At 42.6% G+C, this 18,834-nt stretch overlaps 1 protein-coding gene across 1 annotated transcript in view; it reads right to left on the minus strand.

Annotated features, from left to right (window-relative positions):
* THRB (thyroid hormone receptor beta) overlaps window positions 1-18,834 on the minus strand; it is a 262,087-nt gene that overhangs the window by 56,182 nt on the left and 187,071 nt on the right. The window contains exon 2 of the mRNA XM_032781166.2: window positions 12,080-12,143. Within this exon, the coding sequence (XP_032637057.1) occupies window positions 12,080-12,086 (7 nt within the window). The 5' untranslated portion in view covers window positions 12,087-12,143. The remainder of the gene's footprint in view (window positions 1-12,079; window positions 12,144-18,834) is intronic.

Raw genomic sequence — 18,834 nt, forward strand, 5'->3', positions numbered from 1 at the left:
GATAATGTCCTTGACAAAGAATAGAATCCTTCACAAAGATCCATGGCAGAATGTTTCATAATTCACATCATACTCAACCTCAACGGCCCTTGTTTTGTGGCTTACACTTAAAGGCAATTACATGACAGGAAAAACAGATTTCATTTTTGGAAGCAGTGATTGTTGCAAATGGTGTTCATATTAATGTGTAACAAAAGCTAAAGATAAAGTCTACAGCTGGCATTGTGACCTATCCAGAAGTACAGCACATACTGTATTACCTTTATACCTGCTTGTTGTTGACAGATATCATAAAACAACAAGCTCTTCTGTACGAACCCGTGTAGATACTTTTTTGACGGACTATCAGTGCCAGCTACCATTTGCAGTGCAGATACGCTGGGGATTAAGTTAGAATAATAGATTTTAAGGTCAGAAGGGACCATTATGATCATCTAGTCTGACCTCCTGCACAATGCAGGCCATAGAAACTCACCCATCCACTCCTGTAACAAACTCCTAACCTATGTCTGAGTTACTGAAGTCCTCAAATCATGGTTTAAAGACCTCAAGGTGCAGAGAACCTTCCAACAAGTGACCCATGCCTCATGCTGCAGAGGAAGGCGAACCCCACCCAGGCCTTCTGCCAATCTGCCCTGGAGAAAAATTCCTCCCCGATCCCAAATACGGCAATCAGTTAACCTTGAGCATGTGGGCAAGACTCATCAGCCAGACACCCAGGAAAGAATTCTCTGTAGTAACTCAGATCCCATCCTATCTAGTATTCCATCACAGCCATTGGGCATATTTACCACTAATAGTTAAAGATCAATTAATTGCCCAAATTAGGCTATCCCATCATACCATCCTTTCCATAAACTTATTGCGCTTAGTCTTAGAAGCATATTCTTTAACTCCTCTGCTCCTTTGGAAGGCATTCCAGAACTTCATCCTCTGATGTTAGAACCTTCGTCTAATTCAAGTCTAACTCCTGAAGCCAGTTTATTCCATTGTCTTGTCCACATTGGTACTGAGCTTAAATAATTCCTCTCTCTCCTGGTATGATTCCTGATATATTATAGAGAGCAATCATACTCCCTCAGCCTTCTTTTGTTAGGCTAAACAAACAAGCCTCTTGAGTCCCTGCATATGACAGGTTTCCGTCCTCGATCACCTAGTTAGACCCTCTCTGACCTCTGCATTGAAATTCATCCTTCTTAAACATGGGAGACCAGAACTGCACACACTATTCCAGATGAGGTCTCACCAGTGCCTTGTATAATGGTACTAACACCTCCTTATCTCTACTGGAAATACCTCACCTGATGCATCCCAAGACCGCATTAGCTTTTTTCATGGCCATACCACATTGGTGGATCATAGTCATCCTGCGATCAGCCAATACTCCGAGGTCCTTCTCCTCCTCTGTTACTTCCTATTAGTATTACTGCAGTTTACAAGGTCATCCAGATCTTCCTGTATGATATTCCGGTGCTTCTCTGTATTGGCAATACCTCCCAGCTTTGTGTCATCCTTAGGAATTTGGGCAGGATTATGCTCATGTAAACAGAAGTTCCTAATTACTCATAGGGAAAAATGAATCAGAGGAAAATAATATCTAGAGGGACATGTTAGCCCATTTGCAAGTTAACCAGCAGCAACTGCCTCATGTATTGAAGCACAGGGTCTGATGCTCTCACTACTTGGGGCCAGATAAAATCCTGGCACCACTGAAGTTAATTGGAGTTCTTCTGCAATTGACTCAGGGCCCTAGATTTCAATGACTGAATATGTAGTCTTGGGACAGCTAATGAAAGAAAAAAATAGTAAAGGAAAAATAAATGAAAAAATAGAGGTGAATGGGAAGGCGTGGCAAACTGTGATGATAAGCAATAAAACTGGAGAGTTGCCATAAAACAATGCAGGCACATAAAAGGTTAGTTTTAATGGATTTTTTCAGATTTCCATAAGGTAGACAAAATCTATGAGGAGGAAGTTTAAAAATAAATAAATAACCACACACCATATTAACGCATTATTATTATATTTATTATTTATACTATGGCCAAAGGTATATCCGGTGCCTCTTTTAATTCTTGGTGACAGGCTGAAGGACCTATAGCAAAGTAAAAAGAGGAGGCAAAAGCATCATTTGTAGAAAACTACGTCTGAACTTGATCAGCTATGGTCTTAGAAATTTGTATGATACTTTACTGCAGCTGTGAGGGAAATGAAGTGATCCTTCTTCTTCGCCCCGGCTTTCTGGCCATGAGTCATTCAAATAATTCAGATTGCCTTTGTCCAGTCTCAAACTGGAATATCACTCACTTCAAGGAGCTGGCTTCTTTTCTAAAGCTTCTGAATTATTATGATACAATCTCTCTGGTTCCACAAGTCAGCATGGAAGTCAGGAATTATCAAATATGAAAGCAAAGAATATCTCACTTAGGCAAAATTTGGTCAAGACACTGGGGTTAACACTACTACTGTTTTGAAAAATGTCACAGGATCTTTGATGACCGCAAAAAGTCAGGAATTCAGTATGAAATCTCATCTGAAAGTAAACATCGCCAGCAGTACAGCACCGAATAACAGCGTGCTTGTTCCCTGGTTCATACTGGCTGAAAGGGAAGCATGCTACCTACTGAACTGCCAATATCACTTCCTATAGTTGTAGGTTTTCCTTGAGGTCCTCCACTGAGATTATACTGGCTTTAGTGCTGCTATGCACTGGTAGGGGTACCACAGTGCGGGGGAAAAACCTTAGCCTCCAGTTTTTAATGTATATTATTTCAATTCAGTGGTTGGAATAGCAGATGAACACAGATAACAAAATGATTAATGAACATGGCATATATTAATTATGTCCACTTTGAAGACACCTTTGTTCTTATAATTAGACTCTAGGACCAACACTTTCAATTCTGGAAGCCTACAGTTAGGTTTCTGTAGCCATATTTAGGCACCTAATAAGAGGCCTTACTTTATTTAGGATCTTAAATATGGTCTTAGTGTTTTGCTTTTGGCACACAGATTTGAAAATTCTAGGTTACAATATTGATGTGTGTGCATTAGAGTTTGTATATAGAGAGAAAAATGCTGCCATTAAAAATAAACAAAACAAACATATGACAAACCATCAATTATTTTACGAAAGCAAACAGTATGTGGGCGCTACATGGAACAGTAGTTGGTACATAACACTGGTGACTTAAGAGGAATGGACCATTTACATAGTGGCAAGCAGTGAACTACTTAGTAGTTTAAGAAAGCAAAACAATAGAAGCATGTGAAAAAATCATGAATAGCTTTTAAAAGGCCAAAAACAATTTTGCCAGTTCTAATTTTGGGTGGAGGAAATATATGTTATTACTTTGTTAGAGGCATGCTAGGGTACCAAATTATATATACAGTGTGCACATATATAGTGTATATTCTATGCTATCCATCTTCCTTGACTATCACTCTAATCCAAATGTTCTGCAGCAGGAAGAGAAATATTCATCCAACCTCTTCCAGAGTTTTAACCTCCATCCCCATTCAAGACAGGGAGGGGGAAACACCCATAGACACAGAAAGTGAAAAGCATTTAAACAGAATGAAAAACTTGATGCTGAAAGGCTTCACCGCAAAGGCCTGCAGATCCAACCGACAGGGACGTGAAAAAGTGTGGACAGATTTCCACATGCCTGCTAATACACTTCGGCTATGAAAGTCTCCTTGGGAACAAGTAGAAAATGGCTTTCTGAGTATCTGGAAAGGACATGAAGCTCTGATAAGCCAGTCACTCACCCAAGGAAGGTGCCCATCTTCTCTTCAGAGGTCTGAAGCTGTTTCTGTTGCTATCATGATCTTATGAAAATGTATGGAGTTGTGGTCTGATTTCAAAGGAGGAAATTTCTAAGCATTGAATCTCAGCTTTAAATCTGTGGAACAGACAGATTATGTGGCCAAGGTCCACTGAGGCCTTACAGACGCCAGAGTCTGGGGCTATGTTTACACAGCTAAGCTTTTTGTTCTTCAAGTGCTAATTTAAGATAACCTGGTTTAAGCCATTTTAGTTCAGGAATTTGATCTTGAGCTGTGATCATGCATGGCAAGGATGCCAACTTGAGGCCTGTGGGTCGTTCACAGTCCACCAGAGTATTTAAAAAGCCTGTGGCCTGCTTCAACATGATATAATGGCCAATCCGTTAGCATTTTGTTGTTATGTTTACACCATTTTAATTTACCCAAAGAAATATGTACAATCTGTTTGGCCCACACAAGGTTGTGCTTAAGTTTATGTGGTCTCCTGTGTAATAAGGTTGTGCACCACTGATGGAGGGTATGTCTACCCAGCAATTAAACAGCCATGTTTGGCTGGTGTCAGCTGAGTTGGCCTCACTGGGCTCGAATTCTACTCGTTAGTGTGAGTCAGCTGACACCTGCCAGCCGTGGGTGTTTAATTGCAGTGTAGATATGCCCGTAAAGGGCAACTGCTAAAACTAACAAAGGTTTAAGGAACTGATGAAAGAAAATATAGATAATACTGAGAACGCTTGTCCAAACAGGCCAACAACAAACATCTTTGGAAAGAATGTGTGATAGGGATGTGAAGAGAAGCTTCTTTTACACTTACAACTCTAAGAAGTTCCATTTAGAATTTTTAAAGGCCTTGTGAATGTGTTCACATTCTGCAAAGCCAGAAGCAGCCCATAGCATCCTCTCTTTATCAACACAGTAAAATAATAATAATACCAAGTCAAAAACGAGCTAGAATTAAGCAAGTAAATAAATAGCCACTAATTTACAACATTAATACAATCATCATTAGAATGGCCTACATTCATTATAAAAAATCCTAACTACTTGAGAATGAGGACAATTGTAGCTGAAGCTCAACAATGAAGCTTAACTTTGTTACCGATTCCCTGCCCATTATATATTTACATGTCTACCAGCATTTCTAAAATGACTATCACTAATATTATTAGCCAACTATCAGGGGTGAGACTGTATTATAATGATACATTTTTTCAATTATTGACTACAAATAAAAACATTACATTCTGAAGCTCTGTCAACTCTTTTCTCCCCATGATAAATGTTCATTGTTTTGGTGAATGAGGTCTATAGAGTGAATCGGATATGATTGGATATGTTCTCTGCACCTGAAGGGTGGATTCTTTAACTCACGTGTGGAGGATAAGTATGAAAGGAAGATCTAGTGGGGTTTCCAGCCAGTACAGGGAGATGCATGGTTTAGATTGTTTTTGCTAGCTCTAAGTGAAATAGGAGACAGGGAAGGTGTTATTTTAGATATTATCTGGAGATTAAGATGGAGCTCTTTTGACCATAGAATATCAGGGTTGGAAGGGACCTCAGGAGGTCATCTAGTCCAACCCCCTGCTCAAAGCAGGACCAATCCCCAACTAAATCATCCCAGCCAGGGCTTTGTTAAGCCTGTCAAGCTTACTAAAATCCTCTAAGGAAGGATATTCCACCATCTCCCTAGGTAAAGCATTCCAGTGCTTCTCCACCCTTTTAGTGAAAAAGTTTTTCTTAATATCCAACCTAAACTCCCCACTGCAACTTGAGACCATTACTCCTTGTTCTGTCATCTGCTACCACTGAGAACAGTCTAGATCCATCCTCTTTGGAACCCCCTTTCAGGTAGTTGAAAGCAGCTATCAAAGTCCCCCTCATTCTTCTCTTCTGCAGAATTAAATAATCCCAGTTCCCTCTACCTCTCCTCATAAGTCATGTGCTCCAGCCCCTTAATCATTTTTGTTGCCCAGGAGGCAGTTGGAATTGAGTATGATCAAATCCTCAGTATATATATGGAGGATAAGTGAGATTCTGGTGTCTCTGGCCTGTAGTAGAAATAAATGATGGTCTGTGGTTGGGTCTATGAAACATTTGTGGTGGGTGGATAGTAGTTTTGAGGTCCTTTTAGAAATGTCTCTGTATTGGTTTCTGGTCTACTGACTCAATCTGGGAAAGAACGCAGGGAAATAGGTTGATTTAGTTTCGTTTTTTTTTAGCTGTTTCAAAATTGTTTTTCATTTGAAATTAACAAATAAGACTTACAACAATAATGTACTGCAATCACTTCAATTTATGGGGGCAGAGTGACAGATATAACAGAGTGACAGCTAGCTAATAGCACAGCTGCAAATGGAATCCAGGACTCCTTACTCATAGTTCCATGCTCTAATCACAAGGCAATGTTTCAGGAAAACAAAGTTCCAAAAGAAAACAGCCTTTGTTCCAAATGAAACTGACCAATCTAATTGTCGAGGAAGTGGCAGGCTGAAATATCCAACATTTTTGAAAATAAGATTTTAGAAACTGACTCAAACATACTGTTTTGCTTATTGAGAGCACTAGAAAAGAAGAGAGCACCAAGATTCTAAAAGAATGAACCATGCTTGAGAAAATGGCTTTACAGAGTTTAAAAAAAAAAGTAGAGGGATTTGCTTCCTCCATTCATTATTAAAATTGACCTAAATGTGATTTTATTTTCTTGAAAACAAAAGTGCCTTTTGTTTGGAAAAGGGAATGGTTGTTTACCTGAGTCATGACTGCAGTATTAAATAAAGCATTCAAATTGGGCACCTTCACAGGTGTACAGAGATAAGCTCTCCTTGTTTTGAGAACATGAAAGTGTTTTAGTAGAAACTTGTTTTCTGTAAAGCAAAAATAATCCCAATGCAGTGCTAAGAAATAGTATCTGTAAAGGCAAAAACACTGGATAAATAAAAAAGTATCAGTTACACCAAAAGAATAAAAAATAACAATAAGCTACTATGTCGACATGCAACCACCTATTACATGTTATTTCTAACTGCACATCAGAAAATACACCTTCCAAAGTAAAAAGGGCTTTTGTGAAGTGAGTCACAGCTTCATGCAAAATCAGCCCACATTATAAATCTTGCTAACCTTTTGAAAATCCCCAATAGCTTACTACAAAGCTGCTGAATCCTGGACTAACCAAACCTTACATTGAAGTATTTACTGTCCTTCTAAAAAGTCCGTTAGTTAAAGGAAGTAATACTACTCAGTTAGTGGGCTTTTTGTCATGTTCTGCTGGACAAGAACAGGGAGACAACTTGCTGTGCCACACAGTGATGTAGGTTAAATTAAGTTATCCTAAGAAGATCATTGAGGGAATTTACGAGAAATCACTCTTCAAATGATACTTGACAATCAACTGTTTTCCATCTGAATTATTGCATAGTGCTCAGGGCCAGTGCAACCATTTAGGCGACCTAGGCAGTCGCCTAGGGCACTGGGATTTAGGGGGCGCCATTTTCTTCGGCAACGACTGCGGCGGCCGGATCTTCGGCTGCCCCGGTCGCCGCTGGCATTTAGGCGGAGCGAGCTGGGGCAGAGGAGCGCGGGGAGGGCCGCCTGCAGCAAATAAGGTGTAGGAGGGGGTGGCACGCAGAAGAACTCCCTGCCCCAGTTCACTTCTGCCCCGCCTCCTCCCCGAGCACGCCGTGGCTGTTTCACTTCTCTCGCCTCCCGGGCTTGCAGAGCCAATCAGCTTAGGTGCCGCAAGCCTGGGAGACGGGAGAAGTGAAGCAGCGATGGTGTGCTCGGGGTGCTCGTGCATGGAGCAGGGGTGAGCTGGGGCGGGGGGGGATGCCTTAGGGTGGTGGGTGGGGAGCTGCCGCAAGGGGGGTGTCTCAGGGCGGAGGGGCGTAGCAGCCACGGGGGGCTCAGGGTGGAGGTGCGAGGGGGGGGGCGTAAGGTGGATGTTTCTCCTAGGGTGCGAAACATCCTTGCACCGGCCCTGATAATGCTACAGGTTAATGAGCATTACAGAGAAACAAAGTACACAGAAAAGGTGACAGTTTTATCTGAACCTATTACTTTTCCCAGTTCTTTGAAATTACATTAACTAGTCTTGCAGCTACTCATTTGCAGATAGATTTGTTTTCATAAAAGCTGATTATTTTCCTTCTCCAAATGAGTGACCTATTACAAGAAATACTGCATATTAAGGTCTGCTTTCTGAAAATATGCATTTATGACATTTAAATTCTATTCTCCAACGTAAGCACTTAATTATATTATAATTCCTATCTTGATTCAACTTAATGGTCATTCTCAAACAGAACTGTACTAATATCTGGTAGTTGAAGCCCAATTTCTGGATAAATTATAAAAAGATACACACTTAGGGTGAAATCCTGGCCCCACTGAAGTTAATGGCAAAAAATCCCAATGACTTCAACAGGACTTAGTATTCTACTTCAGTATATTGTAAAGCAGAAATGAATGTGAATTTACTGTAAACTGCAGCTGCTATTTACTTGCTCACACTTTGGCCCAGACTTGATTCCTTGGTCAGTTCCCACTGTAAGTGAAGCCAATGTGAGGTTTGCCTGAGGAAGGACTGCAAGACTGGTGTCTCAAGACTTGACCCTGCCTGCACCAATTGTGTCAATGGATATTTCACAACTGACTTCAATGGAAGCAGGATCAGACCATCAGTGAATATGTTACTGCTACTCAGGGGTGATGCTTCAAGCATCAGCTCTGCTAGAATATTTGAACAAAGGAAAGTTTTGTTATAAAGTGTGATTCACATTCTTGCTTATTTATTGAAAGTACATCAGCTCAAAGAGAATACTAGTTCGTAGCCTATATTCTATTCTACATCTGTATTACAGTAAAGTTATCGTTCTAGCTGAAAAGGCAGTTTCTGTATAAGCCCTTGTTTCCAAGGTACTTTTATCTTTCTGCAAATATTACTCTTTGAGTTAACATATCTCACTGCCATTATGACATTTTGGGGAGGGGGGTAAATACTCACTTGGGCATTTGCTAGCTATCCATGCATAAATAAAATAACCCTTTAAGACATTTCTGGTGCAATTCAAACATGGCTTCTTTAAAAACATCTAATTTGCTATGGAGTTGATCAGAACTGAGAATAAGTGCCTTTAACATGTTTAAAAGAATTTGCTTTTGAAATAACAAAGTTATAATTATACATGCATGTATATTTACATATGATACATGGACAGTATAATTTGTCATCAGTTACGATGCCTACGATGCTGAAGGCAGCTATTTGAAGGTACCAGCATACATGTATTTGAAACCATACTCAACTCTGAATCCTACCTGCAGTGTGCGAAACTACCCCTCTTCTTGAATTTCCCCTTTATTTGAATGTGTGATCATTATAATCTGTAGTAAAAATGTACGTCTCTAAATGCGTGCATCACATAGACTGCAACATTTGAGATTCACAACTGATAATGATAGAAAAGATGTACAGAGCAACACAATGCATGCCAGACCGGCTGCCTTCCCTGAGCCAGAAATTACAGAATTTCATGCACTCTGTAGGATTACTTAGATACCTGTGGCTATGATCCACGGCAAATTAAATGTATTATAAGTCTGCATTCTAATAAATGCACATTCACATTTGTGTAAGAATTTATTTTTTATTTTGGCTCTCACATAAAAACACTGCACAATAGTGCCATTTTCAATTTCGTATTTTATACATTTACATACAAAGGAGTCCCACTCTGAAAAATCAGGCCCCATAAAGTGTGTCACCTAGCCAACTGCCTCTTGTCCTGAACATCCCCTCGTGGCCTGAGGTCAATCTTCAGACAGACAGTCTGCCTCAGTTTCTCCCGTTCACTTATTAAATACACTCAGGCTTTATGTCCAATAATCCCCCTTCTCCTGGGGTCTAATTTATTGACATAAGACATAAAACAAAACTCAGTCCTGGGCTTCTCTTTTCCCCCTGACTCTGCTCTGTGCAGCATTTCCCTGCCATAGCAGGCCACTCTCAGCCCTACCTGGCTGGAGATTATTTTTTTTTACTCCCATGGAGTCTGTTTTCCCTGCCCCTTAGCCTTCTTCAGCCCTCTGGTTCTGGCTTCCAGATCCAAACTTTCCCTGGTCAAGGGTCTCCTGCAAGAGCCTCCTGCTCAGGGCAGCTCTTCTGCACTCTCTGCCATACCTTTCTTTGACTGTTTCTCCCTGAGTATCCTCCTCTTTCTGCAGTTTCCCACTGCTCTTACAGTGGAATCACCTGATCCCTGCTCAGATGTGTCTCCTGAGTAACTAGGGTTGACTGCCTCAGGCCTTTAGCCCTTAAAGGGGCAAGCCACCTAAGTTGGGCATCCAAAGATTGAGGCACACAAAATCATTTTGGAAAATTTGGCATCTCTCTTTATCTTTATGTCTAGCTACAGATACAGCTAGAGAGTAAGACAGATAGACACAGCACACACAAACATTCACTTCAAAATAATCACACTAGTACAATGTTAAAGTTGATATTTTAAATCCACCAGAATAAAATAATTCAAAAATAACCACTTGCACAGTAACTGTGACTTACTTGGTTATTACACAGTGTGCCAAATCCTGCAATCCTTTCTCAGGCATATCTACCACTGATTTCAGTAAGGACCGGAATGTTTGACCAATATCTACTAAGTAATCAACAGTAATAAAAAATGCAGCATACATGCAAGGGGGCGATGTATAAAGAAGTGAGTAGCTATACATTCAGTATAATATAAGATATAATTCGAGGCAATCTAACACAGTTTGGGCAAGATTTTGCTCGCAGTCACATGGGTGTAAATGAATGGTAGCTCCATGGACTTTAGAGAGCAGAATCTAGACCTTTATTTTAATTTATTATGGATGACCTCCCATCTGGCTTTAGACCTTTTTCTAGCAATGCTGTAGGCAAAGATTTGAAAAGCTTTATATCCCAAGCATACTCCTTTCTCCATTCTCAATCATGCAGGGGGATTACAAGCTGTTTAATAAGAAATTCATTTCATTTCATTTAATAAGAAATGAAAAATTAAAATGGATCGGGATGAAGAACATTTGAGAGCAGCAGCTGCACTGACACTTTTATTTTAAAATCAGTTTCTTTCACCCAGCCGTTTTTGCTTTACACATGTCTGTGGTGCTTACTCCTATTTATAAATGCTAAAGAGCCAAGTTATACCAGTTAACCTCTTCCTTGCATCCAGGGCAGTTCAGTCACACTTCCCCTGGGAAAGCATAATGAGACATTTTGCGTTGGGGAGTCAAAATGTCTCCAGGAGGTCCCAGTCCACAAGGCCAGAGTACTGGGTACTTTTGTGCCCTTTGGGGGTGCAGCTTTCTACCCTCTGCTGCACAGTGCATGGGGGGAGGGATAAAGCCATGACCTACCTCTCCTTGCCCCCTGTGGGGCACTGGACATTCCCAGGGAGTAGAGATGGAATGCCCCCTGAACATAGTGACTGGAATTCAGTCTGACCTGTTGTGACTTCCCCCAACCAGCTCAAATTTTGCATCCTGCATCTCACACAGGAGCTTTTAAAATACAACATGCAAGTTTTGAAATGATAAAAAGCTATTGAAAAATATGGCAGCACCCACAGTTTCTTTTTGAAAATATGAATTAAAAACACCTAGAAATGTACAGTGAAAGTGAGAGATTCTCTGGGATTCCACATCATTTCTGTATATTGCATCTTTGTAGACATCCCACTCTTGCATTACAGTTTTTTTTACAGCCGTGATTCTAATGCTAAGTGAACATTCCCATATTTTATATCTAGAAGGGGGACAGGCTGGTCAAGGAGACTTGAAATGAATTCCAAAGCCTTTCGCCTTGACATCCTCAGCCTCAGTTCAGCCCAGATCAGTAGTAAAGAAAGCCATTTTTACAGGATGATTGCTTGATGGTCTGAGTTTATTTCAGTCCAGTCCTTAGAGGACATGTCCTCATCAGAGAAACCACCGTAACCCTTCACATAGTTGGTAGCAATTGCCACCGTGTTGGCAGTTTCAGCAGAGAAGTCCACGAAGGCATGGTCACAGAGAATGAACTACTCCCTTCCTCCGTGGAGCAGGCCCCTCCAGCAGGGGAGTTGAGGCACATCATCAGGGTGATATGAGGGAATCTTGCTACCCGACTTATACCTGTTCTGGGGGTACAAGGAGGACTTCTGTCTCCAGGACCAGTTCATTTCAGAACCTTTGAAAAGCACTCAGTGCCCATAAAATATTATATATTATTTTAATTGACACTGTGTAGAGACTTCAGAGAAAATATGAGTACCTGACATACTGCTGGGAGTTATGGATAAGTAATCATTCTCATTCTTCTTTTTCACCAATATCACCTGCCAAGAGGAGAAAAAAACATATATGTGATACATCCACAAATGTAAAATAGTTGGGCTAATAGTGTGTAAACAGGATAAGACATTTTTGGTACTGGATGCTACAATTCATGTCTGCTGGCATTTCACATTGCACTGAAGCTGAGATGCCTTGCACAACTGCAGAGGGCAAAAAGTGTGAGCTACTGCCTGAATCCTGGCAGAGTTGTGGAAGACCAGGTCTCCAAATGCATAGTCAGAGATCATGCGCCTGTGAGAGAAAAATGTTCCCACTTGCACCACAGAACTACCAGCCAGGGGACTGCTTCCTCTAGATTTTATGTAGAAGGTTCCACTGGGCCCTCATCAATATGTAGTTTTGGAACATATTACATACCAAGGAATTTGGCCATTATGCATGTTTACAGGTCTTTAAAATTCCCTTTTATGTTATTGTTTCTAGTGAAGCCTGTATATTAGTCAGAAGTATGGTAGTAAGCAAGGAGTCAAAAGAATTAAAAGGCCTCAGCTTCCCATCACATTGCTTCTTCTTGAATCATCTGACTGCAGAAAATTTGTCACATACAAGTCTTCTAACCTTTACAAATTTCTCATAACCAAATGTGGCATTATTTTCACTAGAATAGCAAAACATTCCTTGTTTCTTTTTATTCTTAAGCCTTTGAACAATGGCATTCTCCACATTGCCTATAAAGTTAAGGTCACAAGGACTTTATACATACAAACATCTCCCTCTCTCGCCACATGTGCACAAACATACCCTTGTAATATATGTCTACTTATTGACACCCCTCTACTAAGCAGTAGCAAATGTCTACAGATCAATACAGTATTGAAAGAGAAATCAGTGACACAGAGTAGAGGTGTCATCTTAGTGCAACCTGTTTATTTTAAACTATATACATCTGTTCTGGGACAGAGGTGCCACAAAGAGCGCAAAGGAATCTCAGCCCAAACACTAACGCCCAGTTCCTAAGAAGCAACTCTGCCCCCAGCCGTGATTCTAGTTACTGACATGATGACAGAGAACAAATTCTTCTGCCACTTGCTACAGCCCCTTCAATGAGAAATGACATCACAAAAATAAAAACAATGCAGCATTTCTTCCAAGACCGAACAGTGCTCACATACTAAGGAAAAGAACCATAGGACTACATGTAACAGCACCATCTGGTGCCTTCCACCATAACAATATCATTTATCTCCCCTGCTGTTTCTCCCACCACATCCATTTCTATCTACGTATTTCATGACATCTATCTGAGAATGTGTATGTTTCACCAGAAAGGAAAATGCGTGAATATAAAGCTTTAAAAATGCAAAGATGCCTTTAGAACTTCATAATATCTTGCAGGGGCCATGCAAGTTACTTGTGTTTTCCTCCCACTATTCAATGAAAGCTTTTCGGATACATACTTTTATTTTATTTAGATTTATTTGGGTTCTAGGGACACTTCCACCCCTTCTTGAGAGATAATGGGCCTGATCTCCAGTTAAGGTTCTGCCCATAAACTTTATAGCAAAGTTGTTAGCATTATTTCACAATAACCAATACATCCATTACTTAGTTGTTGTGTGGTGTCTTTCTTATAGACAAATACTACAAAACATAATATTTCCTCCAGTAATTAAATCAAATAACTTAATTGTAAAAGCAATGCAAGCTTTAGATATTGTAAGCAAGAAGATGCTCTATGGATAGTGTGATTACACTGCTCTACAGCCAAAATGCTTCTGAAATAAATGTAGTCAAACTTTACTAATTCTGGGTCACTGAGAATGAAAATGATGCTTAAAATTGTCGATTGGCTCTCATCTAGCTGTTGGGCTCCAGACTACAGCAGTGGAATCTCCTGGCGGGTGATGTTAGGGCCCTCAACATCGTTCACGATCCAGATGAGTGGAGACTGTTCATTGATTCATCGAAGATGAGTCTTAAAGCTGTTTTGCTGCATAATGGCAATGTTTTGCCATCAATTCCAGTTGGTCATGCAGTCCATATGAAGGAAACCTAGTGACAACAATGAAACACAACTTTTGAGGGTGCACAACTAGACCACATCAGTGGCAGCTTGTGGCGATTTGAAGTTGTTCTCTCTTGCTGTCATGCAGGACTGGGATAACCAGAGTACTGCTGTTTCTCTGTGAATGGGATAGTCGTGCAAGGATTCCACTACATCAAAGAAAGATGGCCACTCTGACCAGGTCATTGGAGCCTGGGAGGGAAAGTGTTCTGCAGTCCACCACTTGTCTTGTTGAATTCAAGGAGATTTTGTTACCCAGCCTTACACACAAGCTGGGTCTGATGAAGAACTTTGTTAAGGGGGGGGGGGGGGGGGGGGGGGGGGGGGGGGGGGGGGGGGGGGGGGGGGGGGGGGGGGGGGGGGGGGGGGCGGGGGGGGGTGCGGGGGGGGGGGGGGGGGGGGGGGGGGGGGGGGGGGGGGGGGGGGGGGGGGGGGGGGGGGGGGTGGGGGGGGGGGGGGGGGGCGGGGGGGGGGGGGGGGGGGGGGGGGGGGGGGGGGGGGGGGGGGGGGGGGGGGGGGGGGGGGGGGGGGGGGGGGGGGGGGGGGGGGGGGGGGGGGGGGGGGGGGGGGGGGGGGGGGGGGGGGGGGGGGGGGGGGGGGGGGGGGGGGGGGGGGGGGGGGGGGGGGGGGCGGGGGGGGGGGGGGGGGGGGGGGGGGGGGGGGGGGGGGGGGGGGGGGGGGGGGGGGGGGGGGGGGGGGGGGGGGGGGGGGGGGGGGGGGGGGGGGGGGGGGGGGGGGGGGGGGGGGGGGGGGGGGGAGGGGGGGGGGGGGGGTGGGGGGGGGGGCGGGGGGGGGGGGGGGGGGGGGGGGGGGGGGGGGGGGGGGGGGGGGGGGGGGGGGGGGGGGGGGGGGGGGGGGGGGGGGGGGGGGGGGAAGAAGGGGGGGGGGGGGGGGGGGGGGGCGGGGGGGGGGGGGGGGGGGGGGGGGGGGGGGGGGGGGGGGGGGGGGGGGGGGGCGGGGGGGGGGGGGCGGGGGGGGGGGGGGCCATTGACAAAAGACAAGCAGCTATCAAGTACCTCCATGGAAAATTTCCAAGGTTAAGTGAAGCTAAGATAAAGGAAGGTGTCTTTGTTGGTCCTCAGATTTTGAACTTCTTCGAGATGATGCATTTGACCATGCACCAGCATAGGATGACAAGCACGGCAAGCGATTTCACCAGGACATTGCAACAATGGGGAACACTATCAGGGTAAATGGAGCCATCAGTGCTTGCAGACTATTGGCTGACAGTGACAAGAGATGCTCCATTTAAATGATACAGAGACAAGCCAAGAAGCGCGCGAGTAGACACTGAATAGGACTAAACTATGTACATAATAGTTTTTTGCCTTTTGTTCATAATAAATTTTATTTATATAACCCTTTTGCTGATTTTTAAAGTGTTACATAAACGGAACAGGTGAAATTTATCATGTAAAGCACCACATAAACACATGAAAAGACCTAGGTTTACATTTATGATTAAAACTCTACTATCTACACATATACATAGACTAAAAATGTAAAACTTAAATATCTTAGAAACAGTAGCCAATCAGTTGTTTTAATTGTCATATTTGAATTCAGCACATCAAAATACATAATAAATACCACATTTTATCTCTGAAGCAGACGACTTCTCAAAAATTATAGACCAATGTTACTTGAACTGAAAATCCCTTTAAAAATTAAACCAGAGGATACATTGTTAAAATAAACACCCCTGTTTCCTATATTCATTACTACACCAGTTACAGTACAGGAAAGTAAATGCTTGAGGTAAATGTGGGCTCCTTACCCACAAAAAGTCAGAGTAATCAATCAGGCTTTGAACATGGAACTCCATAGGGACTTGGAGGAACAGAATGGACCACCACAAAACTGTGGCATAACTTCTCATTGTCTTTATTTCAACCTGGAAGCTGGAACACCAGCTGCACACCCTCTCCACTATCTATGTAGAAGGGCCCTGGGTCTCTAGTAGCCTTTCTGTGTTGGCCTACATGGGCCTGCCATGGAACCACCTCTGCAGGCTGTAGAGGGCACAAAGACCCCACTGCATGTCTGCTCCACCTGTGACCTCTCATACAGGGCTATCATGGGTGTAAGGCAGTGCTATCAATTCATTTGATGGCATGCTAGCAAATATTGAAAATCAGCCAATCATATTTTGAAGACCCATGTCAGAGTCCCCAGATAAAGTCCGTCTGATGTGTTTTTTAAGGTAAAACAAGAAAAACGTTTTTCCATTTATCAGGTCTGCCTGTCCCATTACCTCTTCTTGATTAATTACGTGGCTGGAACCCCTTACTATAATTTGGCTGGCATCATGTTATCCTCTAGCTCCCTCTAGTGCACCAATGATATCAGCCATGAACAGGATGTCATACTCAGCTGTGAGTTATGAAACTGAGCCAGTCAGATCCACTAAAGTGACAGGGGAAGTGTGCTCCAGCAATGAAGAAAGTACAACAGTACTAATGTGTTAAACGAGTGATACACTGGGAGTAGAAAGCTAGCAAGAAACAGTCAGTAGTGTGAGAAAAAGGAGACGGGAGCCAAAAAAGGATTAGCAGAGACACATGCAGAAGTGCATACATAAGCAGGTGAAAGAAGCTCTCCTTAGGAACCTGGGCAGGGTACAGATCTGAATTTAGAGCCACACATGATATAAAATAAGAAACAGCTGCATTTAATCTTCTGAGTCTCCTTGAGCTTCACTCTCATGACGCTGGCACAAACCCCTAATGAAATTATATATAAATTTATTCTCTCTTGACATGATTAGAAACCTACTAGCCCAGTGTTAGGATTTTACGATGTGAGTTTAGCCCTCATAATGTAATGTATTTGTATATTATTTTCATTGTAACTTGTTCTTAATTTGTTTTCATCATTTTTGATTCATTTAGCCTGACATGTTTGATAAACCTTAACAATAAATTGTTATTCCAAAGTTTGGAATTGCTACACCAAGTTCCCAAAGTATTTAAAGGATGTCAACTTTTATGGTAATTATAACAGCAAGTAAGAAAATAAAACCTGCTGGGTGAAGGTTTTATGGGACAAAAGTTAAAATAATCAGCCTCCTTGCATGTTCTGATGTATTTGTGTCTCCTCTTTCCCTGCCCTACTGGCTGCCTGCAAGCAAATCTGGACTCTTCTTAGAAATAACAGTATGTCCTTTAATTTTTAGAAGCAAAACAGATATTCTGTTTCACTTTTGCCATGTACAAACAAGTATAAACAGAGGCCACAAAGAAAACTTTATTCTTTTTCTACTGACATCTTGTGGAACTCAGAGGTATTTTATACTCTGCCAAACAACAAATTAAACAGGAAACTAGTAAACATAGATCAGATCTGTTCCTACTCATAGACTTATAGACTTTAAGGTCAGAAGGGACCATTATGATTATCTAGTCTGAGCTCCTGCACAATGCAGGACACAGAATCTCACCCACCCACTCCTGTAACAAACACCTAACCTATGTCTGAGTTACTGAAGTCCTCAAATCATGGTTTAAAGACCTCAAGGTGCAGAGAATCCTCCAGCAAGTGACCCATGTCCCACACTGCAGAGGAAGGCAAAAAACCTCCAGGGCCTCTGCCAATCTGCCCTGGAGGAAAATTCCTTCCCGACCCCAAATATGGCGATCAGCTAAACCCTGAGCATGTGGGCAAGACTCACCAGCCAGCACCCAGGAAAGAATTTTCTGTAGTAACTCAATTCCCATCCCATCTAACATCTCCCATTAAAGTCAGGATCAGACTCGTTTCAACATGCTAGTGGAACTAGTGAATCTCACCAATAAACCAGTTGCCTGAATGTAATTGTGGTTAGGTGACTTACTGACAATCATATACAGTACTCTTAAAAACAAATCATCACGTTTTGGAAATAAAGCTTGTCCCTCTGGTAAATAATTAGTTACTAGTCTTAAAATTATTGTCTACAGGCCAATTTAAGAAAGAAATAAAGAAAAGTAAAAGCTTTTTCAGCCAATTATGTTTTAAGGACCAACACTCCGCAATGGGAGTTTTGCCATTTTCCTCAATGAGACCAGTACTTGACATGAAGTAATCACTCATGTAAAAATTCAGGAGGAAATGAATGAAATGAAAGATGACCATTTGTTTAGGTCACTACACTGAGACTCAATAGATCTGTCACTGCCATAGACCTGTTGTGTGATTTGGAGCAAGTCACTTAATCTTTGTGTGCCTCAGTTCCCTGTCCGTAAACCTGAAAGATGACTTCCTTCTTCTTCCTCTTGTCTGTTTAGCTCACTGGGGCAGGGACTGCCTCCTGCTCTGAGGGCTGGTCTACATTACGGGGGAAAATTGATCTCAGATATGCAACAACTTCAGCTACATGAATAACGTAGCTGAAGTCAAAGTATCTAAGATCGAATTACTCACCGTCCTCACGGTGCGGGATCGATGTCCACGGCTCCCCCTGTCGATTCCGCAACTCCGTTCGGGTTGGTGGAGTTCCGGAATCGATATAAGCGCGTTTAGGGATCGATATATCGTGTCTAGATGAGACGCAATATATCGATCCCTGAGCAATCGATTGCTACCCGCCGATATGGTGGGTAGTGAAGACGTAGCCTGAGTATATACAGCAACAAGCACAATTGGGCACTGATTGGTTGGGGTCACTAACCACTGCTGTCTTACAAATA

The sequence above is a fragment of the Chelonoidis abingdonii genome, chromosome 2 (genome assembly GCF_003597395.2).
Source record: "Chelonoidis abingdonii isolate Lonesome George chromosome 2, CheloAbing_2.0, whole genome shotgun sequence".
In the NCBI taxonomy this organism is placed as follows: Eukaryota; Metazoa; Chordata; order Testudines; family Testudinidae; genus Chelonoidis; species Chelonoidis abingdonii.